Source organism: Myxocyprinus asiaticus, chromosome 42 (assembly GCF_019703515.2).
Source record: "Myxocyprinus asiaticus isolate MX2 ecotype Aquarium Trade chromosome 42, UBuf_Myxa_2, whole genome shotgun sequence".
NCBI lineage: Eukaryota > Metazoa > Chordata > Actinopteri > Cypriniformes > Catostomidae > Myxocyprinus > Myxocyprinus asiaticus.
The window spans coordinates 18,712,586-18,737,520 of NC_059385.1; the positions used below are offsets into that span (position 1 = coordinate 18,712,586).

Consider the following 24,935-nt stretch of genomic DNA (forward strand, 5'->3'; position numbering starts at 1 on the left):
TCAATATCACAGAACAGATAAAACACAATTTGTAAATGCATGTTTTAATGTTCAACCTCACTACTAAAAACTGAGGAACAATTAAAACATGTTTAGTAAATGGTTGCAAAATGTCTGGTTGGCTTAAAAAATGTCTCTCATAAGGAAATTGACAATTATCCTGCCCCATCAAAACGTCACTTTTGTAACATACTGTGAATGAAACATCACTCTGGTGCCATTTTTAACTTTACCCTAAAGTAAACTGAATTATTTTTTTTTTAAATGTATACAGTATAAATTCTCATTAGTTTCATTTTTAAGTTGAGGCACAAAGCAGCACAAAATGATCATAAAACTTTGATCTGACTCATGGACTAGATTCCAAGTCTTTGGAAGCCATATGATTGCTTTGTGTGAGGAACCGACCAAAATTATTCACTGATTATCATCATTATTCACCATAAAACTCAAATGCTGCTCTGATTTCAACATTTAAAACTTGCTGTCTTAAGAAGCATTACGACAGGTTTGCCTTTGTTGAAAAGTAAATCTGTAAAAAGTCTTTATATAGAGCTGAAAATATCTTTATTTGTTAAGTTGCAATAATTAGCCTACATATTACTTAATTTTCCTATTTTGGAGCAACTATTTTCATTTGTTATATTGTGCCAACATCTCTTTCTGAATAATGCTGTTTTATATTGCTTATCTGTTGGTTTCTCAGTGAGGCGTAGTCAGCGAATAAAAATAATTTATGGCAGGTTGCAAATAGTAGGAATGTGACAGAGTTTCTGCCACTCTTATATACTAATGTTAATGAAGGTGTCACAATTTATCACGTTCCCTTGATTGTTTGTTACCGCAGCACTGAGGGATAACCGGATTGAGCTGGTCCGCGCCACGTCTCAGGAGTTGACGATCAGCATCAGTGAGGTCACACTGGCAGACGAGGGCCTGTACACCTGCTCCCTCTTCACCATGCCTGTCAAAACAGCCAAGGCCTTCCTCACCGTCCTCGGTAAGAGTTCATTTCACACAGGATCTGGGTGGGATTACATCTTCATTCAGCCATTTAAGAGATAAAGCGAATTGTTTCGTGAAGCGTCATTATTTCACAAACTTTGGTGATTCGTTGTTGTTCATTTCAATCCTGAATTTGATTGATCTAAAAATTATGATGGGGGGTTTGATAATGTTCTGCAAACATCACATTCAGTAGCTTGATGCTTAGGAGAAGACACATCTTAGATTTTATTTATTTATTTATTTATTTTTATTATTTCTTTTTTATTTATTTATTTCAGAAATTCCACTATTAGCTATATGGAGCATAGAGTTATTGCTATATTGTTACTTAATATGTGCAATCAGTCTAAATTGGGTTTGAATGATAATTTTTGAAAGGAGTTGCACGTAACCATTAACAACTCAAAAGAAAATGGCAAAAATTTGTGGTTTTCTGAAAGTAGATAGATAATTAGAATTTTACTTCAGAATGCGGTGGGGGCGTTACAAATCTAACTTTGGCCAGGATCAGGATTTAATTAAATGGATTCACCCGGTCGCCTTCAACAAAGGTACAGATGATCACAGAACAGAGAAATGACATAGAAAGAAGTTTAATTAGTTCTCTCTATCAACTTTTCCTTCTTTTGTCAATCAATAGTCAATCAGACGTTGTATGAAGTCCCAAACATACCAATGTTAATGTCAGCTGTGATAGCCCCCAAACATTGCTTAATGCCATATTCTTGCATTAATTAGGAGCCCAATTAGCTAGTCTCATTTTAATTAGTTTGTGTACACCAGTACAATCAGAATTGTACACTCTTTGTCAACAAGCCTGCATTGTATTAATGTTTTGCTCATTGTGAATACATGAATGGATGCAAAATAATTTGCATGTTGTAATTATTATCTAGGAAAAATATGCAATAATATGTAATCACATAAACAACACTTACTGTATTTACTAATGAAATATTTTGTTACATATGTTATGCATATTATCTATATTTATGTAACATACTGTATGTCATGGATCTTATGGGTGATCCTTTGCTCATGTTTTTGATGATGACGATACCAGATGTGTTTTTAAAAGAACAGCTACTTTTAAATTTCACATGGCATCTTAAAAACTCACCGAAAATACAGCAAGATGCGATGCCACCACCGAAGGCATCAAGTATAGCCCAAATTTGGAAATAAACCAAACTTTAAAGATAATACTTAAGAAAATATTTGAAATATTAAAAAATATTTAATTCAAGATTAACAGCATCATTAATCGATCAACAACCCTAATATACTGTATATAAAACCTATTGTGATTTCATTCTATAAAACTCAGTTTTCTTATATATCAAGAAATTAATAAATCAGAAGCTACAGAAAAGTGGCTTGGTGTCTTCCAGGCCTATCCTCATCTTAGGACAATATTAACAAACGGCACAGAGTCCGGTGGAGGTTATAGGCCACACTGCTGTGGAGTGACTGATGTATTTACTCTTTTGCTTTTTAATGCATAGTACATTGGTTGTTTTAATTGTGGTTGTTTGTGCTTTGATTTATTTTGTAGGAATGTGATTAAGGCCTAATACACAGGGGAGAATAAGGCCTGTGAACAGAATGCCAAATGTCTGATCTCATCTTCAATCAAAGCGAACCCAATATCTAATTTTCCTGACTAATGTTCCCTATTGATTTTCCTTTGTCTCAGCCTGCTACCTCAGAGAGGAAGCGCATGACACAGTAATGTATTTGTAGGCCACAGAATTTCCTGTGTGCTTCAAATATTTCATCAGATTGAAATGCTGATTGCTCTTTTACGTGGATAATGACATCATCACAAACGTCTGAGGTTCAACTTCTCTCTCAGATAGTGTTGTATAGATAAGGTGTAACAATTTTCAAGGCACTTTAAAAGAAGTTTGTCTGATACACTTAAAGTGGAATAAAAAAAAAGTCTCTATTTTATTAAAGATTTACTCTTACTTTAAAACTCTGTCATAATAAGACTGCATAACCATTCTGAGTAAAGGGTCTTAATTCAAATTAACCTCAATGACTGACAAAACCCCAGGCAAAATAAAAGACTGGAATAGGCAATAAATAAAATATTTCTAATCTATTTCCATTAAACTCTCACTTACCAACTGATCATATTTTAAAACTGCATAAAGTATAAAGTAATAATCCATCTATCTACATTTTCTCTTTCTCTGTATATTCAGGTGTGCCTAAAAAACCACAGATTAAGGGACTCACCAAGCCTGCAATGGAGGGTGATCACATCAATCTGACCTGTATGACCTCTGGCAGCAAACCTGCGGCTGATGTCCGATGGTTCAGGAATGAGAAGGAGATCAAAGGTTAGGGAAATACCAATACCCTTATGATATCACAGAGCACAACAAAGATGTTTCACATGTATTGGGGGGGGGGGGGTCTCCAAAATCTGAGACAACATTTAAAATCTGAGATTTCAACTCCCATGTACATCTCAAAATAAATAGTTATAAAAAATAAAAAAAATAAAATAAACATTATATTCTTGAAATTAAGAAGGAAAAATGTAAGACTCCTACCTTTTTTTGAGATCACTAATCAGGCGTTAACAAATTTGTGAAATTGACCATGTTAACTCTGTCTTTCTTAGCTCCGTCAAAGCCCAAAAGATGCTCTTTGGAGCATTATCAAATCATGCTGGGAAAATATGGACCATCAGGTTTTGCACTTCATGGCTGCTTGAATGCATCTGTCATTAAAGTAAAAGAGGGACATACCAAATACTAAGAATTTCTGAAATGCATGTGAATTTTTACTCACTTTATTATGCTGATATTATAATTTGTAATTTAGAAAAATATATATTGAAAAACTAAGTGGTGTCAGACTTCTGGTTCCCATAATATTTTCTCAATGTATCTCAGTTGCAACTCAAATTTACATTTTAAGCACATAAATCACTCTTTCAGTTAAATGAAGGTGGTATTTAGGTAGTTAAAGGGGTAGTTCACCAAAAAAATGAAGATTCTCTCACCATTTACTCACCTTTCTTCTGCTGAACTCAAATGAAGATTTTTAGAAGAATATCTTAGCTCTGCAGGTCCATAAAATGCAAGTGAATTGTGACCAGAACTTTGAAGCTTCAAAATGCACATGAAGGCAGCATAAAAGTAATCCATAAGAATGCAGTGGTTAAATCGATATCTTCTGTGATATATGATAATATGATAGGTTTGGGCATGTGCGTAGAATATGCAGGGGACACGCACTTTTTCATGGGGCAAATGTGTTGACGTTGTGCATTTCCTACAGCAAATGTGTATATGTGTAAATACAAATGTTACAATTCACTGATTATTCTCTTTAGCGACTATAGCAGCTGCTCAATCACCTTCTTCATGAGCTCTTCTTGTAGCATAATTTCCATGGAGACCATATCACTCACCCGAGCTGGTGCAACCGATCTTGGTCACGAACTCAACTCATGCTCAATTCTCCACTGATGTTTTACTGTGACATCAAGCAATGTAAGTTGTCATGTGGCAGTGCTTGTCCTCCCTTTAGGCAAACTAAACAAGTTGCTTAGGGCCCCTGATCCACCAGGGGGCCCCCACACTGTCAAAGACATTATAAGTAGTGTTACGAACATACTGATGGAGGCCCCCATGCAAATTTTTGCTTAGGGCCCCCAAAAGGCTAGGACCGGCACTGTCGTGTGGAATCTATTGATGTTTTGGATGATGATCTATAATATTATTATGGTATTATAGCACATCTGAAAGCGAAATAAGCTTTATTTTAATTACGCACGCATTCTGCTCTTGCACATATTACACACAAATGAATTTGCGCTTTTCATCCAACACTGGATCACAGTGGGTGACACAACTGTAACAGAGCAAACCAGTTAATTTGCCCATTTTGACGATTGTGTGAGTCACTCATGGCAATAATGGCAGGCACAAGGAAAAAGTCTTAAAAAAAATTTAATTTCTTAATGCTTCCAAGTCTCCACTGAATGATCATTAGATAGAATACAGTAAGTAACCTACTGATTCTTTACTCTCAGAGTTTAACGAAGAAGTAGGTCTGTAAATTAAATTTAGCAATATAATTTATGTATTATTGTGTGGTGAGATGGCTTATAAAATCTAAAGTTATCCAACCAAAGAGTGTGTTTTTCTCTGGCTATCTGCTGTTACATTCTGCTCCACAAAGGCAAAATGCAGTAACTATGGCAACACTGAAACTGAAAAATTGACTTCAAAGTTTTTTTGATATTCCAGCAAAATGTTAATTATCAAATTTTCACACTTCGTTTTTTCTGAATCTTAGGATAGTTGAGCCAAACCCGTCTGTCGTAGGACAGATCACTGCAGTTGTTACCTTAAGGTGCTATTTCTATGTGCATGATCTAACCCCTAAAGCTGGCTTTCTGTAGTGTAACCTAATTTAGTTAATTCAGTTATGTTAAATCAATTTTTTTAATTTAATAAAACCAGTTACCGGTAATTTAGAAGTTACCACATAAAGCACATATTTAGGTTGACATTTTTTGTTTTTTCTAAAGAGACCCCAGTCATAACTCAGTTTTGACAAAATGTGTTGTTGCTGTGTTTTGCCTTTGAAGGGCAGTATGGTTGTTTAACAATATTTATGTATTTATTTTTTTACCAATTTCGCAAATATGCTGCATGTAAAAAAATAAAATAAAATTGTCGGGTAGCTTGTGTTAGGTAAAAGTGTGCTTCATATGGTTACATATAAATTAGCTCCTTTTTTTAAGTGAAAAATATCATTTAATATGACTAAATCAATCTGATTACTTCAAGTTATACCAACAAAAGTCTTGTTTAGGGTTAGATCAAGTAGAAATAAATCCTCAATGTAAAAATTACCCCTTTCATAGTGTAGGCTATATGACTAAAGCTTTCTGGTAAATTAAATTCCATGTGCTCTCTATTAATTTGACCCAATATTGGTTACTACAGCAGCATAAAGTTGATTCTAGACTTTACTACTATAAAAATATATACCTTATATACTTATGATCATCTTGCATTAAACATTCTGCCCCCCTCACTTTTGAAATGATTGCTACAACCCTGGGTGTGGGTGAGAGACAGATCAATATTTAAGTCATTTTTTCCTATAAATTCTCCTCCCTGCCCAATAGGTGGTGATATGCATGAAGAATGTGAATCGCCAAAATCAAAGAAGAAGAATATAAAAGTGAAACTGGAGATTGATAGTAAAAAATTACTTAAATATTTATCTGTTTCTTACCCACACCTATCATAATGCTTCTGAAGATATAGATTAAACCACTGGAGTCGTATGGATTACTTATATGCTGCCTTTATGTGTCTTTGTGGCATTGTGAAGACCTACAGAGCTGAAATATTCTTCTAAAAATCTTTGTTTGTGTTCTGCATAAGAAAGAAAGTCATGCACATCTGGCATTGTACGAGGGTGAATAAATGCTGAGAGAATTTTCATTTTTGGGTCAACTATCCCTTTAAAGGTTAAATTAGGTAAATGTAGCTACTCCATAGCATCTTCTCCACAGATCCATCAGTACTGATGGCCCCTCCTAGTCAGGCAGGGAGACACAGTAGGAAAGCATAAGATTTCTCTAAGTAGCCTAGTCTAGCTCTCTCTCTCTCTCTCTCTCTCTCTCTCTCTCTCTCTCTCTCTCTGCACCATGCAGATGGCACTGAGTGCCTTTGTCACACATTTGCTGTACTTCTAAAAATACAGCGGTTCTAATTAGCGATGAGACTAAGTTTCCCACGCTGACTGATTATTGTGACTCTTGTGGACGGAACCTTGGAGAGAGGCCTCCACAGTGAAAAAGGAGTGAACCCCAGAGAATGAAGTAGAACTAAACAATGTTTCTGTGTCTTTGTAATGACTATGTTTGGAGAAAGTAGCTTGTTTTTCTGTAAATTACTTTACAGAATGATTTACAGAACTATTCCTTTAATTTAACTTACTATTCAACAATGGAGGCTGTAGTTTCCTTATTCCCAAGTCCCACAGTCTGTTCTTATGTGTAAAAAAACAAAAAACAAATTGCAATTTTATAGCTGGATTCTTGTTACTTTGTTGAGAGAACTGTGCAAGCAATAAAAACCCATTGTATCCCATGAGAAGCTATTAAAAAAAAATACCACTTTAAGGTAGCATTCTGAAGAAATTGAGAGTTTCTATGGAAGTACTTGTGAGCGGGTATTTCCTGATTCGTCGGGGCACTTTTGAAAGCTTTTCATAATTCTGCATTCAGCAAAATCCGTCAAACCAGAGCTTAAATCTGTGACCAAAAATAAAGAAATAACAGGAGTACTTCAAGCCTGAGCAAGAAAGTTTAGCCTCTTATCAGTGTCTAACCAAGGGTTCTCATATTTTTGACTCTGAACAGGAATCCTGATTAGGTGTCTTATCAGATATTACGTCCACGGTCAAGCCCTCTGGTCATTTGATAAACAGACTCAATTTGTGAGCACGGGAGGATTTTGAGAGCTTATTTCATTTCATTAAGGGATCAGTGATGTTTCAGATGAGAATGGCGAACAAGCAAGCTGCTTTGTTTAAGATTCTTTTAAGAAACTGATCTCTTTACGTGCAACTCAGGTTTGCTGTAGTCTCAAATTACAGATACGATCTTCATGTTCATTAACAATCACAGTCTTCAGGTAAGCTTGGATGTATCCTTTAATTAACAGTGATCATTTTATGCCTGGCAACAATATACAAGAAAACATGCATTTAACCTTGGCGGATGTGAGAAATGTTTTGATGTTTTAATGACAAAACAACTTTCATATGGTCTTCATACTTATTTCCTCAGTATTTCTTTAGAATTCTGTTGGTTTCTTTTAATTAAATAAAAAGTGTTTTCAAGCTGTAAACGTACCTGATTAGTTCAGCTTTATTTTTTCTTTAGTATTGAGGCCAGGGACAAATATGATCATTAACACTGAAAAATTCACTCCCTCTCTGACTCTGGGACCCCACTGCAGCCCTGGTGTGTTTTTTATATGTGTTTTTTGTAATACAGTATAGGTGCAAGTTATTAATTGTTTATCTGCCATAGAAACCGATGTAGGCAGTAGGCGATAAGGCAGATTTTGGAACAGAGCCATAACAAAATATGACACATTTCATCAATCAAAAATGCAAGAGCAGTATTACCTCACATGCATTTGTGAGTAGCATGTAGCATGTGGTAAATATATTTAGATAATGCCGCATATAGCCTGTATTGTGAACTCAGGAGGGATTTGCTAAGATTTCTCTGTCAGTCCACAGTCTCATATACCGTAAAGTTTATGGGCTCTCAGCTGATTGTGAAGTGTCAGTCTTGGATATTTTCATCATGAATGTGTACAGTGATGGATGGATCTAATAAGACAAACACATTTCAAGGATGCATGAAAGAGAGTGGGACTGAAAGAGATGGAACACACATACTTACACAATGTTTATCATCAAAGACACAAAGAAATCAGAAGTAGAGTTTTTTGGCTTTTAGTCCATGTATGTTAGCTTTAAGGCCATTTATATGCCAGTTTCCTGTTCCAACTACCTATTGTATTAGGAAATTTGTCAACACAGGACTGAAAACTCTGCTGCTCAAGTAGTTTCATGGGTTCATTAAGTAGGCTTATAATAAAAATAAGACAAAGGAAGCAAAGGTGCATTTTCAGCAATGTCAGTAACTCTGGTTCTATCTGGTTTATTTGCTGTCATGTCAGAGCGGTAAAAGTAAACTAAAAGATATTTCTTTTAGGCGCTGATGAATCCAATTGGTCAAACTATTGTTTTCTTGTAGTGGAGTGTAGGGTGGTTTATTAAGAGTGTAGGGCTTTTTTTAAGAGTGTTGGGTGGTTCTTTGAGAGTGTAAGGCAGTTCTCTATGAGTGTAGGGCAATTCTTTAAGAGTGTAGGGTGGTTCTTTAAGAGTATAGGGCGGTTCTTTGAGAGTGTAGGGTGGTTCTCTAAGGGCTTTTTTTTAAAAGAGTGTAGGGTGGTTCTTTGAGAGTGTAGGGTGGTTCTTTGAGAGTGTAGGGTAGTTCATTGAGAGTGTAGGGCAGTTCTTTAAGAGTGTAGGGTGGGTCTTTGAGAGTGTAGGGTGGTTCTTTAAGAGGGAAGGGCAGCTCTTTGAGAGTGTAGGGTGGGTTCTTTGAGAGTGTAGGATGGCTCTTTAAGAGTGTAGGGTGGTCCTTTAAAGAGTGTATGGCGGTTCTTAAAGAGTGTAGGGTGGTTCATTAAGAGTGCATGGCGGTTCTTTGAGAGTGTAGTGCGGTTCTCTAATAGTGTAGGGTAGTTCTTTAATAGCGTAGGGTGGTTCTTTAAGAGTGAAGAGCGGTTCTTTGAGAGCATAGTGTAGTTCTTTGAGAGTGTAGGGTGGTTGTTTAAGAGTGTAGGGCAGTTCTTTGAGAGTTTATGGTGGTTCTCTAAGAGTGCAGTGTCGTTGTTTAATAGTGTAGGGCAGTTCTTTGAGAGTGTAGGGTGTTTTTTAAGAGTGTAGGGTGGTTCTTTGAGTGTAGGGTGTTTTTTAGAGTGAAGAGCGGTTCCATAAGAGTGTAGGGTGGTTCTTTGAGAGTGTAGGGTGGTTCTTTAAGAGCGTAGGGCTGTTCTTTAAGAGCATAGGGTGGTTCTTTGAGAGTGTAGGGAGGTTCTTTAAGAGTGTAGAGAGGTTCTTTGAGAATGTAGGGTGGTTCTTTAAGAGTGAAGGGTAGTTCTTTGAGAGCATAGGGCAGTCCTTTGAGAGTGTAGGGTGGGTTCTTTGAGAATGTGTTTCCTTGAACTCCAGGTTTACATAGTGTTAAGCTGATTTTGTAATCATGTCAAGCTTAACATTCTTTTGTTGTGAATAATCTTATCTTAATCCTTTTTTCCATTTATGGCTTAAAATCCATTTAAATCATTTGATTATAGAAAACAGACATATGTCATATAAAAAAATAAAATAAATTTAAAAAAATTTGGGGGGTTGAATTTCCATAAAAATAAACACATTGTGATATATAGTTACAGTAATATAAAATTCAGACTGCCCACTCCTAGTTTGTGCATGTACAGGTATTTGCATACAGCCTTCTTAACCTCACAGCTTGCTCTACATCATATCGAGAGCAATAAATCAATAGTCATTAAAAATTGAATTCTAAAATACCTCCTGTCCCCTGGCAGAAACATGAATAAAACATGGACCTCAACAACATTTTCCATCAGACCTCGCCCCAAAACTCTCTGACAACCACCCTACTCCCCATCTCAGTGTGTATTTTAGGTTTATGTGTATATATTAAGATGTAAACCTTTTACAGAATGTTTCAATGTTTTTTATAATTCTTTTGTATAGCCTGTTTAGTCTCAGAGAGTGGGAATGTTTCTCTGCATCCTCCTCAAGGATGATAAGGGTGCTCATCTATCCCTAGACCTCCTTCAGGGAGGAGAACTCCCCTGAGGAGAACTATGAGAACTTGTAACAGATTAGCCGACAGGAAAATCTCTAGAGCAGATGAAAGAAAGAGAGCTTGTCCTCTGGGGTTCCTCAGAAAATCTCTCTGATTTTAATGGTTTGAATATAAAACAGCAGCATGTAAGTCAGTAAGTCAGCATGTAATGTTGATTTAACAATTGTATTGTCAGTGTACACACAATGGTAGAAACACAAGGTGTATGTACATATATGTATGTATATGTACAGTGCATCCGGAAAGTATTCACAGCGCTTCACTTTTTCCACATTTTGTTATGTTACAGCCTTATTCCAAAATGGATTAAATTAATTATTTTCCTCAAAATTCTACAAACAATACCCCATAATGACAACGTGAAAGTAGTTTGTTTGTTCTTTGCAAATTTATTAAAAATAAAAAACGAAAAAAAAACAAAAAATCACATGTACATAAGTATTCACAGCCTTTGCCATGACACTCAAAATTGAGCTCAGGTGCATCCTGTTTCCACTGATCATCCTTGAGATGTTTCTACAACTTGGAGTCAACCTGTGGTAAATTCAGTTGATTGGACATGATTTGGAAAGGCACACACCTGTCTATATAAGGTCCCACAGTTAACAGTGCATGTCAGAGCACAAACCAAGCCATGAAGTCCAAGGAATTGTCTGTAGACCTCCGAGACAGGATTGTATCGAGGCACAGATCTAGGGAAGGGTACAGAAAAATTTCTGCAGCATTGAAGGTCCCAATGAGCACAGAGGCCTCCATCATCCGTAAATGGAAGAAGTTTGGAACCACCAGGACTCTTCCTAGAGCTGGCCACCCGGCCAAACTGAGCGATCGGGGGAGAAGGGCCTTAATCAGGGAGGTGACCAAGAACCTGATTGTCACTCTGACAGAGCTCCAGCATTTCTCTGTGGAGAGAGGAGAACCTTCCAGAAGAACAACCATCTCTGCAGCACTCCACCAATCAGGCCTGTATGGTAGAGTGGCCAGACGGAAGCCACTCCTCAGTAAAAGGCACATGACAGCCTGCCTGGAGTTTGCCAAAAGGCACCTGAAGGACTCATGGTTGTTCTTCTGGCACGTCTCCACTCTCCCTTGAGGGTAACCTGTTGTGACAGCGCATCCGCCGAAGTGTTGAGGTTGCCCGGGATGTGAGTGGCTTGCAGCGACTTGAGGTGCTGCTGACTCCGTTGGAGGAGACAGCAGGTGAGTTGTGACATACAGCGGGAGCGCAGACCGCCTTGGCGGTTGACATATGCTACCGCTGCCGTGCTGTCTGTTCGAACTAGCACGTGCTTGCCCTGGATCAATGGCCGCAACCTCCGCAGGGCGAGCAGAATTGCCAGTAACTCGAGGCAGTTGATTTGCCAATGCAGCCGCGGACCCGTCCAGAGGCCGGCGGCTGCGTGCCCTTTGCCAACAGCGCCCCAGCCCGTTTTGGAGGCGTCTTTCGTGACCACGACACGCCTGGAGACCAGTTCTAGGGGAACACCTGCTTGTAGAAATGAGAGGTCGGTCCAAGGGCTGAAAAGACGGTGACAGACCGACATAATGGCCACGCGGTGTGTCCCGTGGTGCCATGCCTGTCTCGGGACTCGAGTCTGGAGCCAGTGCTGAAGCAGCCTCATATGCATCAACCCGAGTGGGGTGGCCACCACCGACGATGCCATATGCCCCAGGAGCCTCTGAAAAAATTTCAGTGGAACCGCTGTTTTCTGTTTGAACGCCTTCAAACAGGCCAGCACCGACTGGGCGTGCTCATTCGTAAGGTGCGCCGTCAAGGAGACTGAGTCCAACTCCAAACCGAGAAAAGAGATGCTCTGAACCGGGAGGAGCTTGCTCTTTTCCCAGTTGACCCGAAGCCCTAGTCGGCTGAGGTGTGAGAGCACCAGGTCCCTGTGTGCGCATAACATGTCTCGAGAGTGAGCTAAGATTAGCCAGTGAGAATGCGAATGCCCACCTCCCTTAACGGGGCAAGGGCAGCCTCTGCGATCTTCGTAAAGACGTGAGGAGACAGGGACAGGCCGAAAGGGAGGACTTTGTACTGACATGCCTGACACTCGAATGCGAACCGCAGGAAGGGTCTGTGTCAAGGAAGGATCGAGACGTGAAAGTACGCATCCTTCGGGTCTACCACCGTGAACCAATTTTGATGCCGGACACTCGCTAGAATGCGTCTTTGCGTCAGCATCTTGAACGGGAGTCTGTGTAAAGCCCGGTTCAGTACTCGCAGGTCCAAGATTGGCCGCAACCCACCACCTTTTTTCGGTACAATGAAGTAGGGGCTGTAAAACCCTTTCTTCATCTCGGCTGGAGGGACAGGTTCTATCGCGTCCTTCCGTAGGGGGGTAGCGATCTCCGCGCAAGGTAGCAGCATTTTCGTCTTTCACCAAGGTGAAGTGGACACCGCTGAACCTGGGCGGATGCCCGACGAAGGGCTGGTCCGGACCAGCCCTTGTGACGGACTGGAAGGCGCAAGCCATGCGTCCAAGTTCCGCGCAAGGGGGACCAAAGGGAGAACGTCATCGGATGTACCGGCAGGTGGGGCCTCGTGGCGGGGCGGAGCTCGAGGTGCCACACCACGTCGTGGCCGTGCTGAGTCCGAGGACATCGAAGCACTTACCTGGCTCCTTGTGACCACCCCCGGAACAGCCTGGGACGGGAGAGGAAGAGGCCTGTCCTCGTGACCTGTGGAGACTGTCACATCGGGGGCGGATTTGTGCCACAGCTGGGCGCTCAGGGCGGGAGACCGCCGCTGGAGCGCCAACCTGCCAAATGGAGTGGTGGACGGTGGTCGTGATGCCAGCCGTACACACCGGATACGTGACCCAGGGAACAAGGAAACCACTCTTGCTGAGCTCTTGAATACTGCAGCCACTTGGGCATGCAGCGCAATTAAATGCAAAAGGTAACAAAAAGATGAAGATCTGCTTACCAGCTCCAGAGCAGCGGGTTTCGTTGTCCCTGGGTCGCCCGTCTCAAGGGCGCTTTGAAGCCTTTCACGGGTTCTGGGCGGCCGTGAGACGGGTGGTGTCTGCTTCCTGCGGTGGGCTTCACGCCAGGGCCAGGCCGAAGGGGCGGGCTGCGGCGGAGCCGCTGCAGTCACCGCAGGGGGACACCCTTGGCGATGAGTAGATGGGGTGCGGGATCTTGAGCCGCGCCAGGGCAGGATATGCCGGCTAGCATCCATCTACTGCTCTACCATCAAGAACTACTGGGCAAAGTCCTCGACGGTGTCGCCGAATAGGCCCACCTGGGAAATGTGGGCAGCAAGGAATTGTGTCTTGTCGGCCTCACCCATCTCGACCAGGTTGAGCCAAAGGTGGCGCTCCTGGACCACTAGTGTGGCCATCGTCTGCCCGAGAGACCGCGCCGTGACTTCTGTCATTCGGAGAGCAGTGCAGTTCCTTTAGCACCTTGGTGGACTTGCAGGAGAGCCATGGCGTGCAGGGTGAAGGCGGCTTGTCCAGTGGCACCGTAGGCCTTGGCCGTCAGAGACGACGTAAACCTACAGGCCTTGGACGGGGGCTTTGGGCACCCGCGCCAGGTGGCGGCGCTCTGCGGGCATAGGTGCACCGCGAGCGCCTTTATCCACCGGGGGATTGCCGAATAACCCTTGGCCGCCCCACCATCGAGGGTAGTGAGAGCGGGGAAGCTGAAAAGATCGGGACCGGGCAGTAAAAAGTGCCTCCCGCGACCTTGTCAGCTCTTCATGCACTTCCGGGAAGAAAGGAACGGGGCGGGGCGTGGCTTTGAGCGGTGCCACGAGCCCAAGAACCAATCACCGAGCCACGGGGGTTCAGGGAAGAGCGGTGAAATCCACTCTAACCGACGCTCGCGGATGCCCAGGAAAGCATGTCGTTATCTTCACGTCAGCCTGTGACTGGGCGATCGACCCCGAAAGGAGGAGCCCAGCTGAGGCTTCCGACTGGACGAGCCCGCTCTCTGATGCTGCGCTCGAGAGCTCATCACTTTCGTGGGCTCCGAATAAGAGGTCGAACTCGCCATGAGACGAGCCGGCGGACTCACCCGGAAGCCCGATCGGGGCAGACGAGCGTGCTGGGGAATGGGAGGTCCACAGGGGGATACCCGGCGGAGGCAGTCCCATTGGGGTCCCCAAATCGCCCCCAGTGCTAGCCGCGCTGGCCTCAAACCCATGGGTAAAAGGACCGAGGCGGGAGCCTCTGGGGTGGCTCGCTTTCTTACGAAGGCAAGCCGCGACTGCAACGTTGCCATGGACATATTCTCGCAATGAGAACATGACCATCCACGAACGCTGTCTCCGCGTGAGCAGTGCCCAGACACGAAAGACAGCGATCGTGACCGTTAGAAGGCGAGAGATAACGAGCACAACCAGGAATAACACACAATCGGAAAAGCATCTTTAAAAAGACGCGTCTTTAAAAAGACGTTCCGTGTGTGCGCTCTTTTAGAGAAATATATACTCTTTTAGAGGGGAAAAATGCTCTTTCAGAATATATACTCTCTAGTTTTTCTGCCGAAGTGCCCAGGGGCGTTCTCTGCAGTGCACCATGCAGAGGAGGGAGAAGCCGCTGAAATGTGCCGTCAGATCCAGCAGAGGTGAATGAGCAGTAGTATTCAGCTCAGTGAGCATGACCGTTCGGCTCTGAAGAGAAAATCTGAATGAGTAGTTGCATACCAGCTCCTTTTATACCCGGATGTTCGGGGGAGTGGCATGCAAATACCACTCACCAATTTTCATTGGCCTTTTATCAAAGACCAGAGGTGTCTCGGGCTCCCAAGAGTGACCCCTAGTGTCACTACATCGACACCAATGTCGAGTGAGTGACAGATAGGGAACCATTGAAATGCAATTTTGTATGATAAACTTTTGATATTGGGATGGATAATTGGTATCCACATCAAGAAAAAAAGAAAAGAAAACCACTGCCTTAACATTCACAATGTAAAGCTCCCTTTCCAGTCCACCCAAACCATTTAATGAAAATAAGCTGCAAAAACAGGTCATTCATGGTAACAATGTCACAAAAGTGAATACATTAACCAATGGCCACCCACATATAAACACATATTCAATGCTCAACACTATTGTCAATTAGTCACATGCAAGTTTCCAAATCAGTTTTCTAGTCCTATCAGTGGTTATTTACATATGGAAGTATTAGGGTTAGTACAGTTGCAAAAACAGCTGGTTTAATTCTAAGGGTCTGAGAGATGGTGGAGAATGATCATTTAAAAATAAATTACAACTGTTGTCTGGTGTCCTGTCTATTTAAAAAGTTACACAGTTAATTCAGCAAGCTATTATGGACCAGTTCAAGCTGACAACACTGTGTGGACCACAAGAGACTACAGAAGCCTACATGTGTAGATACATTACACCTAAAAAGACTTAATATCCAATATTAATACTATTTTTATCTATTTTTATTTCTATATGCTATTTTTAGTAAACTATGAGAGACATTATGTGGGTGACTTGACACAATGAAGTTCTTGATTTTAAGTTTTTAACCACGATGAAACTGCAATGCGAGCACCATCTTGGCTGCGCAAATGCCACACACAATTTTGCCAGTTGTCAGGTCCCGTGACATATGAAACTGCCTTGTTTAGTTTCTATTACATTGGATACATACCCGTCTTTATGTTTTCGTCTTGCCAGCCATCTCGGTAGTCGATGTTATACAGTAGTCTCTGTAGTAACATTCAAGCGTATTGGTTGACTGTTGAGTGTGCCTGTGCACGTACGTAGGTGTGTGTGCGTGTGTTTGCTTAAACACAGTGAAAGAACTCTGGCTATATCTACGAATTCAGGGGCTAATACAGCTGCATGCAGACAGAGATGTGTTCATTAATTTCTGTTTTGTTATTTATTTTTTAATTGAATCACAAATGTCATGGACTCGGCTGGACTCGGAAAAAAGGCCCTCTCAAAGAACCGCCCTACACTCTTAAAGAACCACCCTACACTCTTAAAGAACTGCCCTACACTCTTAGAGAACCACCTTACACTCTCAAAGAACCAACCTACACTCCACTACAAGAAAACAATAGTTCGACCAATTGGATTCATCAGCGCCTAAAAGACATATCTTTTAGTTTACTTTTACCGCTCTGACATGAAAGTAAATAAACCAGATAGAAGTCCCAAAGGCTCGAGTCCAAGTCAAGTCTAAGTAAAAATGCATCCGAGTCCATGACAAGTCCAAGTCCATTAAAACTGGACTCGGACTCATGTCCGAATCCAAACTCAAGTACCCCAACTCTAGCAATCTGATCTGATACTATTTGCACCAGGGTGCAATTAGTATCTACCATTATTTGCACCAGGGTTGGGGTGCAAATAATATCTGCCACTATTTACCCTGGGGTGTAAATAGCATATACCATTATTTGCACCAGTGTGCAAATAGCATCTGCCTCTTTTTTTTTCATAAAAGTTAACTTTTAATGTTAGTCGAATCGAAAATTCAATTCAATTCAATTTACTAAAGCAGACAGTGACTCTAAACAGATAAACAGCACCTATTTATTATTGATTGACTATTTTCAAAGCATTGACGAGCTGCTTAAAATACATTCTTTTACAGCATTTGTCCACCATTCACAACATTCAAACATGCACAATATAATATTAGGATATTTTGGGCGGTGAAAGGTTTTGTTTATAATTTAATTATAGACTATAAAATAAATGTATTATTCGATGACAGAGTTTGTGTATGAAGCTAAATTTCATGTTATGAGATTATTTTGTTGGTTATGACGTTTTTATTTTAAATTGTATTTATTTGATTTTTATTGTAAAACCACTGGGTAACTTATGCACGTCTTTTTTTAGCCTACATCTCTGACACTTTTGAAGGACAATTCTGTTAAATTTTCTTTGGTTGGTATTTTGTGATTTCAGACTGATTGCAGACCAACGTGGCAGCTGCTCAAACAAATATAAATTATTATTATTTTTTATATCTTCTGCGGCAGCTGCTGCGAGACGCACATGGACGCATCAGGGATTTAGGTACAGGAGCAGCACGCAGAACTGCCCTGCATTGTGTGGTTATTTGAGAGTGTGAGAGCAAATTATCTAGAAAATCATGTCCATGATGACATGGCCCTAATATTATCAAATCAAAATCACATTTATTGTCACATAGCCATATACACAAGTGCAATGGTGTGTGAAATTCTTGGGTGCAGTTCCGATCAATATAGCAGTCGTGACAGTGATGAGACATATACCAATTTACAAAAACATCAAATTAACACAACACAATTTAAAGTCTAATATACACATAATTACACACAACACAATATACAAATAATAACATACACTGTACAGTATACAATACACGCAATATAGATACACATTATTCAATAAAATTAAAAAAGTATATATAGTAGTATATATAGAATGTACAGTAGGTTGTATTGTACTGTATTGACATTCAGGCTGTCGGTTGATAGTAAGTTGTTAAGAGAGAATATATATAATAATAATATAATTTATGACAGTCCGGTGTGAGATATAAGAGTAATAGTAATAATAATAAAGTGCAGTGCTGATGTATTTTGATCGTGGGAGATCAAGAGTTCAAAAGTCTGATTGCTTGGGGGAAGAAGCTATCATGGAGTCTGCTGGTGTGGGTCCTGATGCTGCGATATTGCCTGCCTGATGGTAGCAGTGAGAACAGCCCATGGCTCGGGTGGCTGGAGTCTCTGATGATCCTCCGAGCTTTTTTCACACACCGCCTTGTATATATTTCCTGGAGGGAGGGAAGCTCTCCTCCGATGATGTGTCTGGCAGTTCGCACCACCCTTTGCAGTGCTTTGCGGTTGTGGGCTGTGCTATTGCCATACCAGGCGGAGATGCAGCCAGTCAGGATGCTCTCTACAGTGCAGGTGTAGAACCGTGTGAGGATGTGGCGGTTCATTCCAAACTTCCTCAGCCATCTCAGGAAGAAGAGGCGCTGATGAGCCTTCTTCACAACGACTTCAGTGTGGACGGACCATGTGAGTTCCTCACTGATGTGAACACCCAGGAACTTGAAGCTGCTGACTCTCTCCACTGGTGCTCCATTGATGGTGATGGGACTGTGTTCTCTGTCTTTCCTTCTGAAGTCCACCACAAGCTCCTTTGTCTTACTGATGTTGAGGGAGAGGTTGTGCTCCTGACACCAGTGTGTCAGAGTGTGCACCTCCTCTCTGTAGGCTGTTTCATTATTGTCAGTGATCAGACCTACCACCGTCGTGTCATCAGCAAACTTAATGATGGCAGTGGAGCTATGTGTTGCCACACAGTCATGTGTGTACAAGGAATACAAGAGTGGGCTGAGAACACAGCCCTGTGGGGCTCCAGTGTTGAGGGTCAGGGTTGAGGAGATGTTGCTGCCTATTCTAACCACCTGGCATCTGCTTGACAGGAAGTCCAGGATCCAGCTGCACAGTGAGCTGTTTATGCCCAGAGCCCGGAGTTTCTCATCTAGCTTGGAGGGCACTATGGTGTTGAATGCTGAGCTGTAGTCTACAAACAGCATTCTCACATAAGTGTTCTTTTTTCCAGGTGGGAGAGAGCAGTGTGTATTGTAGATGCAATGGCATCATCAGTGGAGCGGTTGTTGTGGTAAGCAAACTGCAATGGGTCAAGAGAGAGAGGCAGCACAGAGCAGATGTAATCTCTGATTAGTCTCTCAAAGCATTTGCTGATGATGGGGGTCAGAGCAACAGGACGCCAGTCATTTAAGCAAGTTATTTTTGATTGCTTTGGAACAGGCACAATGGTGGATGTTTTAAAGCATGTGGGGATTACAGACAAAGAGAGGGAAAGATTGAAAATGTCTGTAAAAACACCAGCCAGCTGGTTCGCGCATGCTCTGATGACACAGTCCGGAATGCCGTCTGGGCCCGCGGCTTTGCGGATATTCACCCATCGGAAGGATCGGGTTACATCCACTACAGAGACGGAGAGTGAACTAACCTCTGTAGCTTCGGCCGCGAGAGCTCTCTCCGCGAGGGCGGTGATATTTCCCTCAAAACGAGCATAAAACATATTTAGCTCATCCGGGAGAGAGGCAGCGGTGTTCAAGGCGGAGTTTTTATTCCCTTTAAAGTCCGTGATGATGTTAATTCCCTACCACATGCTTCTAGAGTTGGTGTTGTTAAACTGTCCTTCAATCTTGTTCCTGTACTGGCGTTTTGCTGTTCTGATAACTGGCTTGTTTATGCTCCTCCGCATTCCCGGAATTGAAAGCGGAGGTCCGCACATTAAGTGCCGTGCGAACATCGCTATTTATCCATGGCTTCTCATTCAGATAGATCCATATTGTTCTGGTCGGAACTACGTCCTCCATGCACTTTTTGATGAAACACATTACGCTATCAGCGTAAACCTCGATGTCATCATCAGAGGCGGACCGGGACATCTCCCAGTCCGTGTGATCAAAACAGTCTTGTAGCATAGAGTCTGATTGGTCCGACCAACACTGGATGGGTTTGAGGGTGGGTGCTTCCTGTTTCAGTTTCTGCCTGTAAGCGGGCAGAAGCAGAATGGAAGAGTGGTCTGATTTGCCAAATGGTGGGCGGGGGAGGGATTTGTAGCCATCCCGGAAGGGAGAGTAGCAATGGTCCAAAACCCTGTCCCCTCGTGTGTTGAAACTAAAGTGCTGGTGGTATTTTGGTGCGACTGATTTGAAACTGGCTTTATTAAAGTCCCTGGTCACAATGAACGTGGCCTCAGGGTGCGCGGTTTCCTGCTCACTTATACTCCCATACAGTTCCTTGAGTCTGTGTCGGCTTGTGGGGGAATGTACACAGCTATGAATTCCCTCGGTAGCCAGAATGGCCGACACAGAAACATGAGAAATTCCAGATCAGGAGAGCAGAAAGACTTGATAGAATGTACTTCCTCTGATCACACCAGGATTTGCTGATCATAAAACATACACCACCACCTCTGCTTTTACCTGAGAGGTCTTTCGCTCTGTCCGCTCGGTGCACAGAGAACCCTGTGGGTTCAATGGCTGAGTCTGGAATCTCTGCAGACATCCAAGTTTCTGTAAGGCAGATAATGCAGCAGTCCCTCGTCTCTCGTTGGAAAGAGATCCGCGCTTTCAGCTCGCAGAGCTTGTTATCCAGAGACTGAACATTTGCCAGTAGAATAGTGGGTAGCGGGGGTCGATTTGCGTGGCATCTTACTCTGATGAGAACGCCGGCTCTGTTTCCCCTTTTCCTCCTGCGTTTCCATGGCCGAGCAGCACAGACAAAGGGCTCCACTGGCGTGTTTGTAAACAGTGGGTCGGCACTGAGGAATTTGAAGTCCAGTTTACGGTGTGAAATTGCTGAACCAATGTCCAAAAGTGTTTGTCTGTCGTAGACAATAAGGCAGACAACATCCAAGACAAAAAACATAAGAATTGTGAACAAAACAAACAAAACACTGCCATGTTGTGTCGGAGCTCACAACGCAGCAGCCATACTCGGCGCCATCTTGAGTCCAATCAGTGGGCTTTCCAGTGTTTTTGGATGTAGCATTTGCAGTCAAATCGTGAGATGTAACTTCTCAGTGAGTGCTAATTACTACTGTGTTGACTCATTTGCATGTACTGTATTTTCCCAAATCAGTCGGCAGGTAGAGAAAAAAAGATTCAGAAAGAAATCTCAGTATAGACTATTATTTCTTTAGATAGGGATAATTTTAAATAAAACATAATAACCTTGGTTGTAATGACTAATGCAGCTTTCACATTCTTTAGTCTATGTTTGAGTGGAGGGGAAAAAGCGACAAATAATTTAAATGTCAACAGAATGCAATAAGATGTTTGTTGAAGGACAGTTTTGTCTTCATACACCTAAAGCATATGCTTTCATTCTGAAACCACTTTGAAGTCTGTTCAGCGGGATACTAATCATAAAATGTGAATATGAAATGCAACAGAGGTGTTTTTGTTACATTGTATATTGACAAACTGTTTTTCTTAGTTGTGATGTTTAAAATAAGCTTAAAATATTGATGTTGAGTTTACAGTTACAATTTTAATTCAGATTCTTGAACAGAATCATTCAGACTCGACTCAGACTCGGCCTGTTATGGACTCGGACTCAGCTCGGACTCGATTGTTTAAAGACTCGGACTTGACTTGGACTCGACTATGGTGGACTCGAACCCAACACTGCTATTTGCACCAATATTTATATACTAACATACAGTATATGGGCATCACTACAGTGTGTTTATTGTGTTTATTGTGAGTCATACAGACTACACTACTTTAACCCTTACCCCTAAACCTAACCTTAAACTTACCTTACCTAACTTTGGTTTTACTACAGTAACCATGGTTTCACCATGGTATTTTTTGTAAATTTACAGTTACCACAAAATTAATCATGGTTACTATATTACCATCATTTTTCTGTACTAACACAATGGTTAATTGCATTAAAACTTTGGTTTTTGCCAAAAAACAAAAAAACAAAAAACAAAAACAGAAACATGGTAACTACAATATTAGTAATACAGTGATGCAATGTATACATTTTTATCTATTATTATAAGTAGTATTAAAATAAATATTAAGAGTAGAATCAGGAAATCGGATGGGAAAAAGGGTGGGGCAAAACGGGGCAATACACATTCACACACCGTCTTTACACCCCACACCACTGCAGCGACATCTATTGACTAGTTTGTTGTATATGCCTGTGGTTTCACCAGACTATTGGGGTGCAAATAGCTGTTTACACCGGGGTGCAAATAGACACTCCGAAAGAAATAAAAAAGGCTTAAAAAATTTAGAAAATCTTCCCTCTTTGTGCACATAGAATGGCAACTCACTTTGTCTGGCTCTTGTGTGTTTCACTGTGGTCAGTGCCTCTAGGGACAGGTTGCACACATCCAACCACCAGCAGCAAACATCTGCTCAGTCCTGGCTGATGAAAATAATAAACAGACAGGTGTCTAGATAAAAGCTCACAGCACGACAAGAGAAAGAGGATGATAAAGAGAAAAAGCAAGTTCTTAGAGCCGCTTATGATAGGCAGGGAGACCAGTGACAACCACTGAGTCTGAAAGTTCCACTTTCATCCTGGATGAGGGAGTCAGGAATCAGAGTTCAACTTCTCAGTGGTGGATGAACTCGCTAATCTCTTACATGTGAAGAAAAAGAGCTAATTCAGATGGTAGATTCTTCCTTGCTTGTATGTATTTGATCTACACAACACTGTCAGAAATTGACTCAATTATGGACAACATCAGAAATAGCAATGTGGAAATGTGCCAGTTTTTCAGTTTCACAAACAGAGATTAGGACTAGGTCCAAAAAGTAACAGATTACTAGGCAGGGTTTCTGACCAATCAGTGGGTGGAGCTTCTGAAAGATTACTGGACGGGCCTTCAGAATTTTTACTTGGAAGGGCTTCAGATATGTCCTTTTACTGGGGGGACTTCTGACTGATTATTGTTAGTAAGGCTTCTGACAGATTACTGGGAGGGGCTTCAGATTAATTATTGTGGGTGGGGGTTTTGACAGATTACTGGCGGGGCTCCTTTTTACTGGGAGGGCTTCAGACAGGAACATTTTTTGTGGGGCTTCTGACAGATTACTGGGTGGGGTTTCTGACTTTTTACTGGGAGGGGCTTCAGACATGTTATTGTGTGTGGCACTTCTGACCAATCGGGGTGGGGATTCTGACCTTTTTCTGGAAGGGGCTTCAAATGGATTTTTGTTGGTGGGGCTTCTGACAGATTACTGGGCGGGGCTTGGGACCTTTTACTGGTGGGGAGGCTTCAGACAGATTATTGTTAGTGGGGCTTCTGACACATTACTGGAAGGGGTTTCTAACAAATTACTGGATGGTCCTTCAGAATGACCAGTGGGCGGAGCTTCTGACCAATTAGTATGGGTGGAGCTTCGGACCGAATACTTTGGTAGTGATTTCTGAAAGATTACTGGGGTGGTAATTTGGGCAGGCTTTGTACCGATTACTGGGTAGAGTACAGATAGATGACAAATAACTATGGGCGAATCATCTTACATATTACTGGGCAGGGATTCTGATTGACTGCTGGTTGGAGCTCTGACCAATTACTGTGGGCGGGGCATCAGACAGATTACCTTGGGCGTGACTTCTGACAGATTATTGTTGGCGTGACATATTACTGTTGGCAAGCTTCTAAAAGATCACTGTGGGTGGGGCATTCGAATCGACAGATTGCTGAGTGTGGCATCTGACAGATTGCAGTGGGTCTGGCTTTTTTACTGTAAGTGTGTCTCTATCAGCTGTAGGGAGTCCGTAGTAACAGCACTGATAAAACAGCTTATCCTGGGATGCAGTTGCGCCCTGGCTGAGGTGATATGATCACACTGTCAGCAGCCAGACAGTATGTTGGTTGACATTTGTGTGTGTGTGCACGTCTGAACAAGATCATTAATTCCAACCATGCACAGACAATCACATCAACAAATCCCATCTCAACCTGGCGTATTTGACCCTAGTGAAAGAACTGGCAGTGGGGAGACTGTGTGGATTAGAGAGATAAAATTGCACAGCACCAGGCAGAGCTTCCACATTGAAAACCACACTGCCCAGTTATGAAGGATATTTAAACAGACAGAGAGCCACGGTAGTGGGGGAAGGGGTATGCAATGAGAAACTGATATTTAAAGTGGTTTTGGAAGGATTGGGGTGCAGTTGTTGAAATAATATTGTCGTTATCCGTTTTTATGTCTCTGAGACATAAGGATTACCATTAGATAGATGACATGACCATTCAGTCACTCATTGCAGAGCTCCACTCACGTCTGGAGAAACTACAAGTCTCTCACTACAGGCAGTAGATTATTGTGCATAAATAAACATAAACTGACACATTTTATGTGGAAATTCTGAACTGCTGCCTCGAATTTTAGCTCTCACCATGCAAACACAGCCAACAGCCAACTTCAGTCAAATACACACATAAATATCCATCCAATCAGAATGACCACTGTATTTACCCTGAGAGCAATTCATGGTGATCTGATAAAGAACATTTTGCTCCTCTCTCTCTCTCTCTCTCTCTCTCTCTCTCTCTCCACTTACTGATTCTCTCTTTTTGTACGTATATCCCGCTCACTCTCTCTAATGGGCTTCCTCCTGTTGTTCTAAAAACCTCTCCTTTTAGGTGCAAAACAGCATTTGAATTCAGAGCTGTGCACAGCTGAAATGAAATGCTAATCTCTCCCCACGTTTTCTTCTTTCCTGTTCTCGGTTGCTCTATGGGCACACCATATGCCATAGCTATCGCAGAGTTACAGAAAAATGTTCCAATTCCAAAAAGAGTGCAAATCATTGCCTTAAAACCTGAAATTAGCACTATTGAGGGAATTCCGATTCACGTTAAATTGCGTCCAACTTTGTACGTACTTACTCATGCCGGTGTGTGTGTTATGAATATTAGAATCAGTTTTAGCATTTATATTAGGCCTGCTTTAAATGTGGG

General features: G+C 41.8%; 1 protein-coding gene across 2 annotated transcripts in view; it reads left to right on the plus strand.

Moving 5' to 3' along the window:
• The window catches only part of LOC127433030 (cell adhesion molecule 2-like), a 633,917-nt gene that overhangs the window by 577,036 nt on the left and 31,946 nt on the right, over positions 1–24,935 (plus strand). For both annotated transcript variants that reach the window (XM_051684644.1, XM_051684645.1), the window contains exons 5-6: positions 848–1,000; positions 3,219–3,356. In XM_051684644.1, the coding sequence (XP_051540604.1) occupies positions 848–1,000; positions 3,219–3,356 (291 nt within the window). The remainder of the gene's footprint in view (positions 1–847; positions 1,001–3,218; positions 3,357–24,935) is intronic.